We start from the raw sequence: 20,541 nt of genomic DNA, 5'->3' as shown, positions 1-20,541 counted from the left end.
ATTAAATAGACACATGGACACCTGCTGCCACAGTATAGGGCAGAGAGCCATCTCTACCCATTCACAGAGACGGTTCAGTCACTAAGGAATGCCAAATCCAGTGCAAACCAGCACAGCTTTGATCCTGTCCATACAAAACCACCCAGTGAGTGAAACCCCGATGACACGTGTGCAGCCCCGAGGCAGGTAAGGGCATTGCCCGTGACTACGCTGCTCTGCCCCATCCGACTCCAGAATGATGCCGTGTTTTAAGTGGGTCACAACCACTGCCTGGAGTATATTCCACTGCGCAAGGTTTAAAGTCATCTTTGAAGCCGTATCAATCCCAGAAGTTGTCACTGGTTTTATGGCAGCTGTAATTTGGCTTTAAACTTTGCTATTTTTTGTCATTATTTCACACCTCAAATTAACCTAGGCGGGAGAAAGGGACTGGTATACGGCTCCTCTCACAGCTGGATGATCAGCGATGGTGAGAAACATTTTCATGGCGCATCCACGGACACCTGTTCAGGCTGAGCACTTTTATAACAGAAAACACTAGCTGACTTTTAAGGCAAAATATGCAATTACGATCTTAAATTAACCTGTTCTAAGTTAAAAGTGTTTTAAAAATATTTGTATCGTAACTATTTTTGTTCTAGCCTTTGCATTTAAAAAATACCCAAACACATTCCTGCCATGATGAACACTTCATATACAGATTTAAATCCAGGAACTAATATCCATGAAAAGCAATAAATCCTTATGAACAGGTTTCTTAATGGACTTACTTAGGATCTTTTTTAGCAGTCTGATCCAGCATAACTAAAATAAATAAGCACATATACTATACCTGTCAGGCATATCACATTCTCTAAAATAGGAACAAGTGCGATTTCCAAAGCAAATCCCCTGTAAACAACCAGTATACATCAAGCATAGCTTAAGTACCTTAGTTAAGCTGTTCTTCCACTTGCTTGAGTAGACCAATACGTCAGATCTGGGGTGAGTAGTTCTCGCTTGAGTGTACAGTGGTTTTTCAACTTTCTGTTTCGAATTGAGGAGGGAGAGAGCTACCTTTGTCGACAAACCAAGTGGATTGGGATTGTTGGGACTAACGGTCCATGTAGAATAGGCTGAGATTTTCTGATCGTTCTGCAGCAAATGCAATGGTTTTCTCTTGAGGAGGTAACACCAGGTAAAACTCGTTGTGGTCTTCAGGCTTGGAAATGATAACCTCTGCATTTCTCCTACATTCATCGCAGCCAGTGTAGTTACAGGTTTTGCTTGGCCCTGGCTACTGATGTGCTTGCTCTCATTACTGTTACCTGGGGACTTTCTTTCTTGACTGCTACTTACAGGCTTGAGAAGAGAACTCTGATTATTCACTGGAGATAATTCAGATGGTTTCCTAACTACAAACGCCGGTGATGCTGAAGACTTAATGTCTTCAGATTCTGGTGACTCCTTTAAGGTGTCCGAAACCCCAGTGTCAGATGAATGATGGTCAGGCAATAGCAGGTCTGAAGCACCTGCTTTGCTGCTTTTTTCATGCTGTGCAACGCCATCAGGGTCTAAGAGGTGATTTTCAAGAGGGTCTGTGGTGCAAACCTGTCTTACCAAAACTGGCTTCTTTTGCTTACTAGTAGAGTCATTAGGTCTAACGTTCAGTGAATGCGATGGTCTAGCATCTGTCATACATGCAGCTCCACTCTCATCTTTAACGCGTTTTTGCTGTTTTTCCATGGCAATATCTAAACTGTTGGCTGGGGAAAGCATTCGTTTACTTGAAGCTGTAGCTTCTGGTTGAGGGAAGAGTCCACTAACTGGCACTTTCTGAATAATATGCAAAGAGCTTGACAAAGGTGAATTTCTGGTTCCACTTTCTGGTTGTGAATTTTCAAATGAATTTGGCAAAGTCCTCTGACGATCTTTGTGAGATTTTGGCAGCTGCGTTTTGCCTTCAAGCGTTGGCACTGTCACAACATTTGTTTTGCAAACAGACTGATTTACCTGATCCTGGGTCACTAAAATGTGAGGAAGGGGTGTAACCGTTGCAAAGCCGTAGGATGGCATACTGCTGTGAATACGGACGGGAACCACAAAAGGAGGAATCTGATGTATTTGACTGCTGCAGTTATTAGGGACAATTTGCTTTAGAGGAGGCACAGAGTACGGATTAGACATGTCAGACAGTTTAGTCTGCAGTTCAAAGGTGGATGCACTCTGGTCCACCCCAACCTGACTTGGAACAGTCTGAGTTGATAAAGTATTTTTTAGCAATTTAGAAGAGTATGGCTGACCTATATGTAATGTTTTAACTTGAAGTTGATACTTCGGAGCAAAACAATCCTGTTTTTCGTTGGGACAAGAAGAAAGCGCATATGCACTCACTTGTTCCCCTTGGGCTGATGTTTTAGTTGATGACTGGGAAGGCTGAGGAGTCAAGGATGGCTGTCCTTGATTATTCACCACATGATTTAGAGGCTGCTGGACAGAAGACAGGCTAACAGGATTACCATCTTGAATTGCTGAGTGAGGCCTGGAGTGAGTCTGTGAATGCTGAGTACTTGAAGGGAACTCCACCGAAGATTTGCCGGAGGTCTGCAGCTGGTGCAATGGCACTGTGGGCACATCCGTAGCTTGAGCCATCTGAAATGAGGAAGTCAATTTAACTTGAGGCTGATGATTTTCTGGAGCAATATTTAAAGATATCTGTCTTACAAATGGCCCCCTTCTCCTTTCTAGCAGAGGCACATGTCCAGTCACTCCATTTGCAGATGATGCTTTCGGAGCGGCTATCTCTACGAGCGGGGCAGGTTTTGACGGAGACACGCTTCCACAGTCGAAAGACTTACTCCTGTAGTCCACAACCTCCATTGATGGCTGCGTGCAGCTGATTTGCTCTGAGGCAGCACGTCTCATTTCCCGGTAATGAGGTCCAGGTACAGCCAGTGCGTGCGAGCCAGCGGGAATCATGAGGAACTCTGACGACTTACTAACAGGTTCTGCTTTGCAAGGGTTCTCAGCCTTTGAAGTTTCATCTTTATCAAGTGAAGCTGAGAAACTGGAGGCATGAGACAAGCTACTCTCCCGACTTAGGCTTCTGGAAAGTGTGGAGTCAACACTTGATTCTGCAGATGAATGCTCCATTTCAGCCAAGCGAATCCTTTTCTTCTTTGGTGGAAGCTTTTCTGTTGGCAATTTTGACAGTGTCTCACTGCGCTGTGGCCAATTAAACCTTTCCGTCTTTTCCTGATCGCTGCACTGGTTTTCTTGGTCCCTGTCTGGTTCTTCTGTGACCAGTATCTCAGGAACCTGGATGTTATGCTGGCGAACAAGTCTCGATGGCTGAAGCGGTGCACTTCTCTCATTAGAAACTATTTGGCTTCCCTGAACTTCCCCTCTAGGTGCTTCTGCTGACAGGGGCTGATGGTGCTGGAGAGTATTCAGATGACAGTGTCTATCCTCTTGGATGACAACTGTATTCAAAGAGCGGTGCTTTGCAACCTTGTTGGGCTCTTGAGAAGAAACCGGTGACACTCTTTCAAATGACTCTGATTTCTCAAACGAGCTATTTCTGCTCAGTGAATTGGTGTGCTGTATTACTGAAATGCCAGTCCCTTGTCTTTTCAACTCCACTTTTTCTTGCACAACTGAGCTTGCCTGCTTTTCAATGAGTGGAGCCATCTTTGGCTCGGTAGTCTGATCTGTGCCTCGAGCCACAAGCTGAATTTGGGAACTCTGAAGCAGAAGGTTGCTTGGCTGTTGCGATCCTACCACCGCTGTCACACTGTGTTTTGACACACTGGAAGAACTTGCTGGCTTGCTTTGGCCTTCTGCGTTCTTTGATGGTACGCTTGTATCATTTTGCTGTGGGTCATCATCATCGCCAACACTTTTCATTTTTCTTCTTTTCCTTATCTGGGGTGTCTGCTCCCAAACACCAGTTGAAGTAGTGACTCTGTAATGTAGAATTTGAGGCTGTGTACTGTTTGGAACAGTTTTATGCTCAGGCTCTCTGACTGCTGCTTTAGTTTTAGGTCCATGCAACTCTGAACAATAAAATTTCTTGTGGTTTTCAAAATTTTCCAGTTTTCTATATCTGTTTCTGCAGGTTTCACACTCAAACATTGTTCCTCGCACCTGAGGGGACTTCTTCGTTTTCTCTAAATTTGGTCCCTGTGCCAGGGACTTGCTCCTTTGCAATACAGAATCATTTGGTAAATTACACCCCAGATAACTTTCTTCTACAGACCGCAACGATCCAAGAACTTGGCTTTCACCAGTAGAAGAATCTTCTATTGCTGCCTGTCTAACGAGGGTCCGAGGATGTCCACCTTGGTTCAGCGGAGGAGCAGGTCCTGATACAAACACATCATCGTATAAAGAGCCAATTTTATCATCAAATGACTGACTTCCTCGAAGGGGATGAGAGGGAGGTATAACATTTGGAGGTACTGCCGAGTAACTGGTAGTTGGCATGGAATTACTTCGTGTGATAGGTAAACAGTCAAGGGATGGTACAGAAAGAAGAAAAACTTGCTTCGATTTCTCAGTGGGTGTGAAAGGAGACTTTGGTATATCAGAGCTTGAGCTAGTTCTTCTTCCCATGGGCTTTAAATCAAACTGGAAAGAATCCTTAAATATGTAGGATTTTGGTGAATCTATGCTTCCTCTTCTTGAAAGAGATGTTCTTCTTGGTTTCACGCTATCTAACTGTTTGTCATCCACAACAGCTTCATTATCAGAAATTAACTTAGAGATACGCTCCTCAAGAGTTTTTGTTGCCATGGGAGGTCGCATTTGGCCAGAAAGAATCAGATTTTTTTCAGCACAAACAGTTTGTACCACTGATGCTACCACACCACTTGTTCGTGGCACACAGGGCAGGTTTTTGTTTGGATCTTTTTCGGAGGTCAGCAGTCCTCTTGTGAAAGGAGCTGGTGGGCTCATGGTTTGATCGGCACTTTCAGAACGAGAGAAATAACCAGAATCGGTACTACCTAAACTTCTAGGGCTCAAGAGACATTTTCCTTGCTGATCCTGGGAACCATCAGTTGCCTGTTGTCTCTGGAGCTGGGCATGCACCGCTCCTACTGCAGATCCCAGCTGTTCCTCTAACAAGTCCATGTCTACTTTCTGATGCTGCTTTATGTCATTCTCCTTGAATGAGGCCGTATGTGTTAAATTTGACTGAAGAGCTGTCACTTTAAAATCTCCTTTTCTCTGCACTGCAGCAAGCTCAGGTGCTGGTTCCGTTACTTTTGGGCTATCGGCCCTTAATGGAGAAACATTTACAGGATGAACTACTACTTTTGGTAAAGCTGCCCTTACTTGAGGTTCTGTCTCATGTAACGAAGAGTCAGCAGGTATACAGTCTGGGTTGCTTAATGGAACAGGGCTTCCCTTCCGCAAAGTTTCCGCACCCGAAATTACTTTCACTATTTGTGCAGGTTCCAGTTCTTGATCATCTTGTCTTTCATCAGCAGTGCCTTCATCTTCACTTTCACCACTTTCTTCCACATCCGAATGAATGCTAAGTGCTTTGTCCGAGTCATGAGATAGGAAGAGGCCACCTGAATCTGGCTGTGGGACAAGTCCAAGTTTGATAGCATGTGCATGAGATTTTTTGTGCTTGTACAGATTGCTTTTGGTTTTAAATGAAAACCCACACGTCACACAAGGATATGGTCGCTCTCCAGTATGGGATCGGATGTGCTTTTGGAGAACACTTGGCTTGGCACAAGCCCGATTACAATACTCACAGACATACTTCCCTAGCTTTTTAGGCTTCTGGTCTTTCAAGAGGCTACATATTTGTTCTACACCATGGTTTACAACTGATGCTATCTGGGCTGAATTATACATGGGACCTATAGACAAGTGTGTTGAGCTTGATGTGCTAATTGACAAAGGTGAAGACGAAGTAGCTACTAACTGGTTTTGCGAAAAAACCTGAGTTACAGTGGAAGATGAGGTGTGAACAACAGATGAAGTTACTGCTATGCTGTATATCTGCTGGAGTTTGGGGCTTTCCTGACTCTGCTGTTGCACCAGCGACCTAGTGAAACTTGGACACATAACAACCTGGTGATTTTGTTGACTGGTTTTAGTAATAAGGTCTTGTGAATGAGAAACTGATTGGCCTTGTGCTTGTCCAGTCTTGGCTGCTGCTGCTACATGCACATTGTTTAACGTAGACGGGTAATAGTGAGGTCCGGCTGCAAACTCATGCTGTGACAAAGCAGGCTGATTTTGGACACTCATTGTATTGGACGTGAGACTAGAAGAGGTGCTTACAGTTTTATTTGGTCTCAGTTTCTCTATCTGCATCCCATAAGGGGGGCACTCTTGTGCTAAAGTGTTCAGTTCAGGCTCCATAGCTTTTAATAAGACATCGAATGCAGTACGTGTACATGGGGATGACGTACTGCAAGCAACAAAATCAATACATTCATTACTGTCAGTCTTTGTTTTGCTTGATGAGGAGTTTGAGAGACACTTCTTCTCTGGCGAGTTCAATTGGGTTGCATCAGTATCCTCCACTGCCTGCTTACCTAAATCTAAGGACTGATGTGCCAGTGAAAGCTTTGTCTGCATCGATGTCTCAGATTTGGTTGTTTCAACACTTATCTCACTACCAAGTGCCCCCTCGTTCTGTTTGGTACCCTGATTTCCATTTTGCACGGGTAGGTGATCCTGCGCCGTGGCATGTTCAGAGGCATCTGGAAGGGCTTTTAGCGGTGAAGGGTCTACACTTTGCTTAGCCTTGGCTTCGGCGGGGCTTCTCAAAGGCGATTTTGGTATTTTTTTTAGATGGTTTTCAGTCACAATCTTTTTTCTTTTCACACCCTTAATTGCATCTTGGGTTCCTCTAGTACCAGCATCGGTGATTTCTGTTAAAACACAAAGAGAATAAAAAAGAATATTCAAACTGGATAACGCAGTATATTTTTATTTATAATATTTTATCATCTCCAATTTCAACAGCAAGCCCTGGGACAAGAAGACTGTCCATCTCTCCAGATTGCAGTGGGTTTTTTTTAACACTAAATGTATCTTGGTGAAGATCTATTTTGTTTTCATCTAAAAAGAGCAATGCTTTCTAACTGGTGCTGTAAGACATTACAAAAGTAATTCACTATAGGAAAAGCTTCAAAGGAAATGTAAGAAAAGAAAGGTGACTAACGGAGTATTTTAGCATTTATAGCATCTTTTTTCAGATAAAGCAAAAAGAAACCTCTCCCTTGCACTTGTTTAAAAATGCAAATAATTATAGCAGGAAAATGAAGAACCAAGACACAAATCTGTTTTCGTGTCGTGTTTGTCACTTTTTCCATCTATATGTTGCCATAGTCAAGGAATGAAGACAACTTCCTCATAGTTATATTTGTAAGGAGATTTATCATGGAAATGGCACAACCACCCACACCATCTGTCAAGTACTGTATTTCAGAGCTCCAATTACTGAACTTCAATAGCATTTCAGATGAGCAACTACTGTGGATGAATAAAATCAGTCACACTTACATGACTTCCTATTCGTGCATCATGAAACAGAATAAACTATATTTGAATTATTTCATTACTAACTACACTTGTTGCTGATTTTAAGCAGGCATGGACACAGAGTTTCAGGGATGTAGTGAACAGCAAATGAATTGGGAGTATTATTCAGCTGAATAATTTTGCAGCAAGTAGTTATATTTGTACAAAGTCACATTTCCTCTAAGAAAATTACATATAGACTGAATTCAGTGTTGATACTAACAAACTTATTTAATAATTTTTAATAGATTTTTTAAATAGATGTTACACACCTTTGTTTACCTCAACAGTGTGCTATTTAATCTGTTAGTTAATATCTTTTTTCTTCTTCTTTCTTAACATACACTCAGTCATAGCCAATGCCTCAGCTAGCATCACTGGTAGTGCAGAGGAAGCCAAATATTAAATGGATGTAAATCCATATCCTTAAGCTTTTACAACTCATTCATTAGGCTATTAGCCAAAACCATATTCGTCTGACTGCCAATATTCAAAGCAAAGGAAGAACTTAATGATTGGGCTGATGTCTCTAAAAAGGTTCAGCTGCATATGCATTCTGGGATGCAGTACTGAGTAAGTCCATGTAGTACGTTTACCTGCATAGAGTTACTCAGGAACAGAGGTTTATGTGCACTTCTAGGTAAAGAGCAGCCTGAAGACATCATATAAAGGGACAAAAATCGCACAACTCCACAAAGAGGTAACAAGAGAAAGCTCAGACTTTCCAGTACCCATCAACCCTACGGCCCCCTTTGAGTGGGACGAGGACTATCCTCTTGCAGAAACGCCAGCTGGCTTCTACACTGTGGTGGGAGGAAAGCCAATGCATAGTGTGCGTCTGACAAGAGATACTGGAGCTGATGAATCCAGGGTGAAATTCCTGCTCCATGTAAAGGAAATACAGGCAGTGCCTAAAGCTTCTCTAGCAGAAGAGAATGGTAAGTGACCGGTAGGAAAAGAAAGGCAAGAAGTTGTTATGTTTTCTCAGTGCCAGAGCATAACCCAACTGGGATGTATGCTAATGCCAGACACTTGGAAGTTCAAAATCCCATTTTTGATGCCAACTTAATTGTACACATATATTAATTTAGGGTGAATGGATATTCAGGAGATTTCCTTGCAAATTGGAAGATCAAAGACTACACCCCACACATAATGTATTGCAAATATGCATGTTCTGCAGAACCTGACCTATTCCTCTCTCAGCCCTGCCAGAGGAAGCTTTAACCATGAAGAGTAAGAGCCTGTTTTGTCACAATCAGCAGCCCAACAAAAGAGATGCTCAAATCCCTTGCCAGAATTAATGGCTCCAAATCCTAATTATGGGAAATTTGTGCTCCTTTTGTGTACCCAGGAAGAGATTTCTGCAGTAATCGTTCACTTAACCCATAAATGAACTTTGCATTCATTGCTTTATCACCAAAACCTCTTCATATTAGACTGGATTTAACTTATTCAAAGCTGAGCAGTCTTCCATCACAATGTTTTGTACTTTCCATTGCTTCACAATTGAACAAGTGGCTTACACTAACAAGTTATCATCAATATTACCAATGGTCACCTCTTTATAATTCATAGTCCACCAAAACAGGTTTTTCTTCAAAAACAACAAATAATTTTACACCAAGCAAAAGAGAAAATAAAAAGGTAATTATATAAAAGGGTGCTTTTCGCTATGGTTTCGTGATGTCTCTGAGGCACGGCCATGTTCATTGAGTGTAAGTAATTTGGTTCCTTTTATGCATACACTGCAGCTTTTATCCTGTCACAATCTCGCCTCCACACTGATCATACTGCCGGTGTTTGCACCAGAGCGCTATGGGAAGAGCTGGGCACATTACACATAGCTAGGAAGGTAAGAGTGCCAGGAATTGTAAACATCCAAGCAGATAAAGGTACACAAAAAAGACTAAGGTGTTTTATACTGCTGTATTAGAACAACCAAATGATGTGCTGCTTCCTGATGCCTCAGAATATTAAATAACTACTATTCCCGGGTTTCAACCATATCGTGCAGAGGAACCAGCTTACTCAAGTTACAGCACACTAGCAAACTGGAAACCAACACAGCTGAAAGATGTAACGTGGCTTACAGAAGCCTTAAAGGAAGTAGAAATGTATCTTTAATCTACCAATCAATCAATTAAAAATACAAATTAATTATGAGTACAAGATCAGATTTTTCCATAACCTATGTACTGCTTTACATTTTTAAAATGTTGTTCAACACATGCCAAAACATAAAAATTATCCAGGAAATTGAAAAGGAACAAAAAAAAAAAAAAAAAAAAAAGCAAACCCAAGTTATGCATTTCATTATGTACAGAAACAGAAATTTTCTTTAGTCTTCAAAACCATTAATTTGCTGCTTCTACACCAATAAAATTCCAGTCTACAGCAATCATGAGAACTAGTTTCTGATTTGTATTTCTGACGCTACATCTTTTGTGATTCCTGAGATGGAATCGCAGGTTTGCTTCAGTGTACCCATCCATAAAATCTTGTAAAATGTACTTTCTTGACAATGGTTTTACAAGGCTTAACAATAGCTTAAGTACCGTGCTCTACTCCTGGATAATTCAGAAATCTTTATTATTAATGGAAATAATTGCCTCATGTTTGCTAACAGTCAGATATCTAGCATATCTGGGGAAAAAAAGGAGCCCCCAACAACTTTTTTTTCCCTTATTTTTAGCTTTTTGTTTCTTTCTGCCAGTCTTCTTTTTGTATTCTGTTTATGTTGAAGATATTCCACCACACATTAATCTACAGCTACAAGCTTGCACAAGGATCAACTGCATCAGTATTTCCAGAGGCAACAAAAAATCTGGTGGAAAGCATCAGCCCCGTAATGTTAAACACCCTTCTGCCCTGCAGAGCTACAAACTTCCAGAAGCGTGATAATTTGCCATGGCCATGTACCCACATCAACAAGCTGACACTGAAAAAAAAGAACATAAAAAAGTTGCATGTGGAAAAAAAAAATTAAAAATAATTAAGTTGATCTGCTTTTCTTTCTCTGCCACCCCACGCACTCTGCTCACCTCCCTCTGCAATCTCAAACCCTTCTCATCGTTGGGCGGTAATTCCTCTTGTTCTCAGGTGGTGAAGCGTTGTTGTTAAGAAATGCTGTCCCTTAAATCAGGTGTCTAAAAAGCATCTTTTTCATAAGCTGTATTACACCAAATAGGATTGAGTTACCCAGGCCAAGAGAAGAGGTAACAATGCCACTGCGCTCAGCACCTCACTTTTCACATCCCAGGGACACCAGAGCATCTCTTGTGCTTTGCCTGGTTGGCTTTGTTCTGCTTTGCTACAAAGATTCTTTGTTGAATTCTTTTGCTTTGGTATGAATTCTGCACTCAAAACATGACAAGAAAAACTGATGTTTCTAAACACGATTTTGTCCACCTATAATTTCTCTGCTGCACTTCACTCTATGCATAGGAAATAGAGCAAAAGAACAGAAGTGTGAAGGTGTAGATAGCAACCTGGCAGAGTAACTCATCCAGCAAATAAAGGAAAGGTATAACTGATCTGATTTTTTTCCTCTGAAGCATTTACTGGTGAACTAGACAGTACCTTGACAAAATGATCTCAATGGTTTTGTTTAAGTAACTTCCAGAACTGCCTGTCTCGAAGCCTACGTGTTATTACAACACCCACTCTCTTTCTCTTCCTTCTAATAGAGCTACATGCTTGCACTTAAAAAAAAGATAGTACGAGGGAACTGAAGCAAGGCACCAAGCTCCCTTCTTCCTAGGTCCTACCCTGTGAAACGCAGAGCAAGCAACCACCACCTGCCCCAACAAGTCCGATGAGTGGCACAATTTTCATCTCATACACTCAAAGTTGCAGAATATTAACAGCCATTGTAGGCTTCCATACAGAGACAGATTTTCAAAAGTGAGTGCCTGAACTTTAGCTCCTAAATCTGTACTTGAGTTCCCAGAGCACTGCAAGTAAGATCAAGCCTCTTCTGGAAGTGTTCAGACACTAACTGACGTCTTAAATGTACAGCTAAAAGGTTGCTCTGACATGTAATGACAGCGGCCATCCAAAGACAGAAGGTTTTCAAAAGAGACACACCATCACTAAGGATCTTATTCTGATTAAAGCTAAGCTTTCCAGTGCCTTTAGATACTCAAAAAAAATCTTATTCTTAACATTTGATACTTCTTTAATTTTTATTTCACTGAAAATACTGAAAGCACTCATGAATCACCCCACTGGGTTTGTATCCATGAATAAGAACATCATTATGAGATAAAGAATGAAGTCCTGCCAGCAAATATAAGACCACTAGAACTTACATTAAACACAGCAGGGAGTAACTAAACTTTCATTCCTTATTAAATACCTCTAGCTTTATACTGCCTCCTACATGTTAAGTACAGCCATGAATATTTTTCCTAAAATTATAGTTTTTCCAAAGCGTAAAAAAACCCCAAAATAAACACCCCCCTAAAATAACCTGATTACATAAACCACACATACAACTATGAAAATGTTCACTGTCGACAAGTCAATGGAAGCAAGATTAAACCAAGCGCTGTGCTTCATTTTAAGCACAAACAGAGAGGATTTTAAAGTCAATCACCAACAGCTTTAACTGCCTAATTTCAGACTCCTTGAGACGGTCGCAGGGTGTCCACTCCCTGTTTCAGAGGCCAGAAGGGAAGTCAAAGAACTTGGGGTGCTCCAAGTCAGCAGCAATATTTGAAAACGTTGGTCAGCAGGCTTAAGAGCTTTGCTGCTAATAACACCAGTCCAAACATGCAGAGGGGACCCTTAAAAACCACTTGATCTATATGTAAAGCACATCTGACATTAATTAATTAAATAACGGAGAGGGGGGAGCATTGATATTCAAAGGTTAAAGCAGTCTGATAGGTATTGTATCAAGTGTTCATCTACGCCAGCATCTGTCCTTTTGTTCCTATCAGAAAATACTGAACCATTCCGTAAGGTATGGATGAGCTAAGAGTGGTTTCATGATTTCATACTGCCTTTAAACACATTATTATTTTTCTTGGTGTTTTTAACAGACAACACTAAGCTCTGGGTTGATAATGTGGCCCATCAACAGTACTGTATTGGCTGTCAGCAAGACAGGTTCCCCAGTCCTCTTTTAAGTGTCATTTCACACCAGGTCTTTGTTCTGAAATGACTATTTTATTAGCATAATTTCTCATTATTAACTAAAATAGCAGAAGTCCTACTAACGCAAGCTGCACGAAAGGTAAACCTGTGTTAATATGTGGTACCAGCACTCATTTTGAGTAGTGCCATTAACCTCAATGACAGCATACATTTTTGTGAAGTCAAATTAAATTTTAATGCTCTCTACCACCACACCCTGGCAAGCCCATAAAACCACTGTATCTCACGTTCACACATTAAAGGTAATTGTAGAGAAAATGTATATTGAGATATACGCCCAAGAAATCATACCCAGTACTTCTACCACTAAGTGTCTCAAATTTAAAATCAGTATTTTGTAGCATCACAAGATAATTCCACGTGGGAAGGGACCTCACCACATCTCTAGTCCAACCTCCTGCTCAAATTGGGGCCAGCTACAGGATCAGACCTGGGTCCTTAGGGCTTTGTCCAGTGGGGTGTTGGAAACCTCCAAGGAGCGATTTTACTCAGCCCCCATGAGCAATGCCTCCACTGCTTGACTGTCCTCGTGTGGAACAAGCCACTCAACGTACTCCTGTTGCCTCTCATCCTCCCACCATGTGCCACTGTGAAGAGTCTGGCTCCTTCTTCATGATATTCCTTCCTCAAACCACCTCTGAATGAGCCCCGGTCCCTCAGCTCCTCCTCAGAGGACAGGCCCTGACGGCTGTGGTGTCCCAGTGATGAACCCACCCCATGTTCCTCATGTTCCTCCTGCACCGGGGGGGGGGGGGGCAAAACTGGACACAGTATCTAAACATGGTCTAAAGGATTATGGAGTAGGGGAAGATAATCCCTTGCCATGATCTCCTGGTCTCACTTTCCCCTGTACAGCCCAGGATGTGGCGTCCCTTGCTGCCAGGCGTGCCGCCGGCTCGCTGCCCACCGCACGCACCCCAGGGCCCTTCCACAGAGCTGCCCCCCCGCAGGGGCTCCCCTGGCCTGGGGCACCCCATTGCACCTGGACCTGTTGAAAACAGACTTAATACTCCTCTGGTTTCCCACCTACCCTGGCCTTACCACCCTAACTTGGACACAAGAATATAGTGGGAGACAGTGTCAAAAGCCTTGTTAAAGTCAAGGTGAACAACGACACCCATGGCTGCCCCCTGAGAGACATCCCCATGTCCTCACATCTAGTCGCTTCATAACAGAAGCCATTTGATCACTCTTCTCAGTGGCACCCAGTGACAGGACAGGGGCAACGGGCACAAACTGCAACACTAGAAGATCCACCTGAATGTGAGGAAGAACTTCTTTACCTTGAGGGTGCCGGAGCCCTGGGTCAGGCTGCCCAGAGAGGCTGTGGGGTCTCCTGCTCCGGAGACATCCCACACCTGCCCGGACACGGCTCTGTACAGCCTGCTCTGGGAGACCCTGCTTTAGCAGGGGCTGGGCTGGATGCTCTCCAGAGGTTGGGCTGGATGCTCTCCAGAGGTCCCTTCCAACCCCAACCGTTCCATGACTTCATCACAATGTTCTTCAGTTTCTTCAGTTGTTATGAGAATTACATAAAGAATGAGAATAGGTAAAGCTGAAGGTCTGCAAAGCACTTTTACTCACATTTATATCCAATACACTGTTTACATGCTTCTGTAAGTCTTCATCTTATTAAGCCGTCTGGATCAGAACACACACCAATAATACACTCCCTGGCCACATGGAGAACAGCACCCCCAGGAATCCTGCTTTTCTGTTTTTCTTGTTGCTTAATACCTTTTCCCATTTGCAACTTCCACCATCAAACAAACCACAAAGCAGTAAATTCTGTGCACACTTCATCTCACTGATGGCAAAACTAACAGGCACCTCAACAAAAACAATGCGATCTAAAAACATCCAGTTTATCCCACAGGATGCTTGAGCACCACTACAGATGTGGCTGGCATTGCTTTATAGCTAAGTCTACTTGTATGCAATTTATAGGTTTTCAACTAAATACATTCCAAGAAATACCTAAATTGCTGGCTATCAAAAGTAAGCAATAGTTAAGAACAGGCAAACATTAATTTGATAAGATTTCGTACAAATGGTAAATTTTAAACTGTACAATCTACTGCTTCCACTAATTCTATATTAACAGCAGTGAATTGTCACTTTGAAGGGAACACTGGGGAAAGGAAGAAGAAGTATTTCTTGCCTTTGAGTAACATTTTCCCAAAATAACAGACCTGCCTATATTTTAAAATAGCAGGAGAGAGACGAGAGCTGGTGTAGGAGGGAGCAAGAGGTTCCTCAGACCCTGTGTCTCGGCACCTCTCACCAGTGTCTGAGTTGCAAAGGTACGCCAAAGCTGAAAGGGGAGAGTAATTTTCTGGAGATACAGAAATGATCCACTCTTTTATTCAGAATATAAAAGATCCTTCCCCGAGAATCAAGAACACTTACAACCTAGTAAGTGGAATATACTAAATGATGGGTTTAAAGGTGCAGCCCCCAAGGTGTACTCTGGGCTACTCCTCACGCACTAGATGACACACTGTGGCACCATTAGCAAGGTCAGAGCAGATCAGCTTTGCAAATTGTGCAATAATATTTTAGCATAAGGTAAGGGAGACACCTTTGCCCCGAGGCACACAGCTCGGCCTTATCAGGAAGCGCCTCTGAGATAGCTTCATCCCAGACATGAGCACCTGCCAACTCCTGTTTGGCCTTGGGATAGGTAAAGAGTAAACGACAAGTTGCAGTCTGGGGCTGTCTTTCTGTCAGCGTCTTTTAAAGTCATGGCTACTCACATCAAGACAACCTTGGTAGTGAGACTTCTGATGGGGTGGGAGGACATAACTACCTTATGATGCTAGAGACCAAGAATGGTTGTCTTTGGAAGTCTGGTCTCATTTTGTGCATTTAGTTTCTTGGCTTGAGTGAAGAAAGTAACAACCGGCATATTTTTAGCCATAAAAATAGTGTGCTTGATGAGGAAGACCATGAAGATCAAACAGCAATAAACATCTGACCACTGAAGTAATGCTATAGCCTCAGCTGGGAAATGCCAACATCCATATGTGAACAGGAATTAAATGCAACATTTCAGCACATCTGAAAATCTCTGACCAAAGTGAAATGGATTTTTTTCCCAAAAAAGAGTTAATTTCCTGCCTAGCATGAAACACATTAAATGAAACATGACATTTGATATTGATGGAGATTTCCCACCATTACGTGTGTAAGAAACCAGCAGAGGCTGAACCATTGTAACGTTTCACAGCACTCGAGCACATCTTCAAGAGACAGAGAAAAGGCACCATGAGAACAGCAAATGTCAATCACAACCTACAGTTAATGCCTAACTACTCACACAAAATGTCAAGATATGAACATTCAGCAAGGGCATATACTACAGTATTTTAAATATGCTGAAAAAAATAAAAATATTTACTATATTAAGTAGCCCTATGGAGTTTATGTATTGGCTCTGCATTACAGTCATTTAACTCTATATTCTCTACACAGAAGCCTTAATATTAAACTAAGCAAAGTAATCACCACTTAAATGCTGTTAAGATAAAGCACATTGACTATGAGCAGGTGGAGAGACACCGTTACGATAGCAATCCCAGCTTGAGAAGTCCTTCCTCGCTGGGCACTCCAAAGACACGGAAAAAGACAGGATGCCTCCGCAAAGGCAAATTAACAAGGTCCCAGTCAAAGCCTAATTAGAAACCAGCTCCACCCAGTCATCCATTTAAGAATAAAGCTGTTTAAACATAACCAGTTAGAGAAAGTATGTTGCCAGAAATTAAACTACGGACATCTTTCCAGGGACATCTGGAAATCTTCCTCAAATGTCAGGCAATGTTGTGAACAGTTTCACTACTAAATTATCTGCTGCAATTTAAGAATTATCAGTTGTTACTGCAAAGTTAGGATTTGGCTAATAAATCATTAGCACAACTTCTACCCCTAACACACAGAAAAAGAAAGGCCATTAAAACAGAATTCTAGAACAGCTCATGAAACAGCAACCACTTTAAGGGTTATCAGCAAAGAGCAACTGCTATCTGGCCAGATGAGATACTGAATATAATACCCACATGTGAGTCTGAGGGGAATAAACAAAAATGAAAGGATCAAGATGTTCGCTAAACTACCTTTGCACATCACTATGTTCAAACGGAATGAGCTCCTGAGTCATATTCCCTGCACCTCTTTAACATAGTCCTCCATATGAAGAGCAGGGATCAAATGGAGCGATTTCCATCCTGCCTTGTAGCAACTGAAGAGAAACGAAGAGCAGCGAAGAGCTCACACCTAACAACTGTACTATTTAGAGACAGAGAAAGGAACAGGAGCTCTGGCAAAGCAAGTATGAAAAGTCCTACACAGCAGGTCTTTCTTCTAGGACTAAACAGTGCTGTGAACGTGACAAAAGCAGCAGAAGTTGATTTGATGGACATCTAGACACCAGGCATGGAAGTCTGGTCTGGTGCGCTGGAGGTGGGAAGGATGATCTCCCCTAGGGTAGGTTTGCTTCAGCATCAGTGGGAGGTTCCCAATGCCAAGACCTCTGAGCTACTCAGAGCTCTTTCCTTTCCCCAGCCTTGGCTGCCCTTTTCCACCAACGTACACATGCACAGTCTCTCTTCTCACACACACACACACACCCCCACACACACGTGCACCTTTTTAGGAGATTCCTATGCAGGACTCCATCCAGCTCAGACCGTAAGCACACAGCTACCAGAGTGGTACACTGTGTCTAATTCACCATCCATTTATATCTTTTATTTACCCTTCAGAAGGAGACTAAAGGCAACTAACAGCTCCCTGAGCTACAGGGGAGTATCCAGAAAGTATGAAAACCCCCACACATTACTCATACATCAGGCAGACTACAAGGAAGCTAACAAATAAAAAAATGTTGCATTTCCACAATTGGCTTGCTCCCAGCTCACATCAGCTAAAATTAGCAACCTATTGCATTTACTACACGTGCATAGGTATGCCTCTTGAATTAGCTAGTTTGTCAGCTCAGCATCCTCGCACCACAAGAACGACCTTATTCTGGCCTCAGATTTTAGAAACTTGCAAGAAATCCTTCTATTCATTAAAGCAGGGTCAAGCTCAAAATATTGCTGCATCTGAAAACACAGCCACTGATTTAACAACGTACTGTACCACGATTTGGAATAGCCACTTTCCATTTACTGTCAGGAAGATGCTTTTTCAACAGTTGTTTTATAATGTGAAGTTGTATAATGCCCCTTCAAAAATGATACTTGCAGGTTGGAATCTCTTTTGCTGAACTGCCACTCAAAAACTTTGCTATATTTGTCAGGAAAAGTCAAAATACTATTACTTTAACATCCCATTAATGTTTTAACCAAGTTCTCTTAATAGCTCCAAAGGATGAAATGTTCAATTTAAAACTGTAAATCTGTTTGTCTGCCTGTCAAAACAATACCAGCTCTTGCTATGTCTAGCACCGGCAGTGGATTTACCGAGCAGATTTCAGCTGCTAGTAGTCTAAACTAAATGTACTAACCAAAGAAAATTAAAATAGAAATACCAGATACAGACATTGACTCACAACCCAGGAGGTTTACAGGAGCTAGAAAACGTCCCTGGGTTAAGCCCATATTCTAACGTCATTTCTCAGAGCACAGAACACGTAAACATCTCCATTTTTATCAGTTTGCCCCCACTGGTAAAATGAGGACATTAAAATGTACTTAACTCTTTAAGATGAAAGCAGTGAAAAATGAGGTTAAATGAGATCAGAGACTACTCCTGCTCCCACAGAAGTCAGCAGAGTTTTTCTCACTGTCCTTCGTGGGCACAAAGCCCTGCAATGAATGTGCCTGAAGACAGAAAGGACCTTTCAAGTCGTCAGTGTTGTTACTAACAACATGCAACGTTCCCTCTATGTGAAAACACCAGAGATTTTAAGAATAGATGGTGCTTTATGAAAATGTGAGATCTTGTATGACATGAGCTACCGACACGAACAGTTCCTGCATGAAGCCAATCACAGCTGTCTGAGCTGCTGTAAATATTTTAGGAAGATAATTCAGTCTTCATTTAAAGCCTTACAGTTTGACGTACACAGAATAATTTAAGTAAATTACCTCTCAGACACATGCATTGACATATTTTAATGTAGATACAAACACTTTATAAAGCGAGACATTAGGAAAACACACCACCGAAATGCATGAAGTACCACCGCTAACTTGTAGTTATGAACATCTGGAAAGTAAAAGGTAGGTGGCTCTGGTGTATGTCAACAGAAAAACAAGAAGGCAAGCTAAACCTCTCACCAGCGGTAAGTAGCAAACAGGATGCTACTCCAACTTGCAACTTTTCAAGATTATGTACCTCCCTTTAAAGCAACTGTATTTCTAGTCCATATGGTTGCTGAAGATGAGGATGGAAAGACGAAAAGAAGCAAATGAAACTTTGGATCTTGGTTACATGTCTTGCCCCAAAAGTAAGGCATAGTTTCCTACAAATACAAAATGGAAAGAGAATGTTTTGGACTAATGATGGTATGCGGGTACCACCACAGCAAAGAATCCAGAAAGCTCACATCCTTGCAAACCTACAGGAAAAATTCAGGGAAACATCTGTGGAGGATGAGGTCACTCTTAAGCCAGTAAATCAAAATGCTTAAATTGTTTAGCATTACATTCCTAGACTTTTGTTTGATCTCTCCCCTTCTCATTCAGTTTCCTATTTCTCTTGAATGAAGTAGCACAGTATTGACCACAGCTGATGACCTAGGGAGCAGAGTACATCACCAGCACCCAGTGCTCCCACCTGCTCTTTGGCAGGGAGAGGTGCAGCAGCAGGAAGCGGGATGAGGAGTGTCTGCGGAGAAGGGAGAGCAGGGAAGGGACCTGGCTGCTTCTGCGAGGCCAGATGGTGGGCCGATGAGAGTCGTCTGTAAGCTGGGACACGGTAACATAAAAAGGGCCTCAAGTTTAAAGGTATGACGTACGCAACGTTTTGGTTATCTAGGAAGAATGCTGGTGTATTTATAATAATGTATTTGAAACTCCCTGTATAACTTCGTTATGTGCGTTCATTTAACAAGAGGGATGATAAGGCAGGGAGGGTTTGGAAGAACTCCGAGATACAATGTATGTCTACCGTGAATCTGCAACAGAACCTACATTTCTTTGCTCATGCTTCCATTTATAATGACAAACTTCCTCACCTAAATCTCTGTGCCGTTCAATTTACTAGAAAAATAATATTCTGGTTAAAAAAACCCAGCAGATGGGCAAACAAGGTAAAGGGCATTTAATTTCAGTTGCCTCTCCTCCATGCCAACACACTACTTTGAAGGGACTGTAAGTGTGGGAGGGGAACATATGTGCGTGTGGATTGTGCATCTCAGAGAATATCTGCTGCTGGAACGTCATCTCTCCTCCCTTCGCTCTTTCTTTCCACAATAGCTCAAATGTGCATTCACATGACAGGTGGTTCCACACAGCTCCATGTGGACCTAAGCAAGCAAATGGAGAGTCTTACAGTCCTGCATGCCAAGAGTGACCATAGAGCCCTTCCAACAAATGTTGTGTCAATCTTAAGGCTTCAGAAACAGATCAGCATCCCTTGAAAGTGCAGACGGAGGCTTTAGGTAGCCCCCATGACAGAGGCTGGAAATAAAGGTATTTTTCAACAGCACCCCAGAAGTTGCATGGCCCTTGCTGCAGTTCAAACCAGGGCTTTGAATGGCTCTGTCTTGGTGGTTTCTCAGTAAATAGTGACAGAGCCTGCTGCCATTTAACCAGCCACTGATCAGGTCAGACAAACCTCTTGGACCTGCCAACAATGTTTCTGTATATTGGGATGCAAACGAAGAGGGCACTACTAATATTG

The 20,541-nt window shown here is 42.2% G+C and overlaps 1 protein-coding gene across 10 annotated transcripts in view; it reads right to left on the bottom strand.

The window, feature by feature from the left end:
* HIVEP1 (HIVEP zinc finger 1) overlaps window positions 1-20,541 on the bottom strand; it is a 130,481-nt gene that overhangs the window by 31,348 nt on the left and 78,592 nt on the right. For all 10 annotated transcript variants that reach the window (XR_005102973.1, XM_037379100.1, XM_037379103.1 and 7 more), the window contains one exon: window positions 931-6,878. Coding sequence is in view for 9 of the 10 variants with exons in the window: in XM_037379100.1 (XP_037234997.1) it covers window positions 931-6,878 (5,948 nt within the window). In the remaining variant the exon portion in view is untranslated. The remainder of the gene's footprint in view (window positions 1-930; window positions 6,879-20,541) is intronic.

Source organism: Falco rusticolus, chromosome 3, assembly GCF_015220075.1.
Source record: "Falco rusticolus isolate bFalRus1 chromosome 3, bFalRus1.pri, whole genome shotgun sequence".
NCBI classification, from domain to species: domain Eukaryota; kingdom Metazoa; phylum Chordata; class Aves; order Falconiformes; family Falconidae; genus Falco; species Falco rusticolus.
The sequence above is the reverse complement of the archived record's forward strand: the minus strand, read 5'-3'. Positions and strand labels throughout refer to the sequence as shown.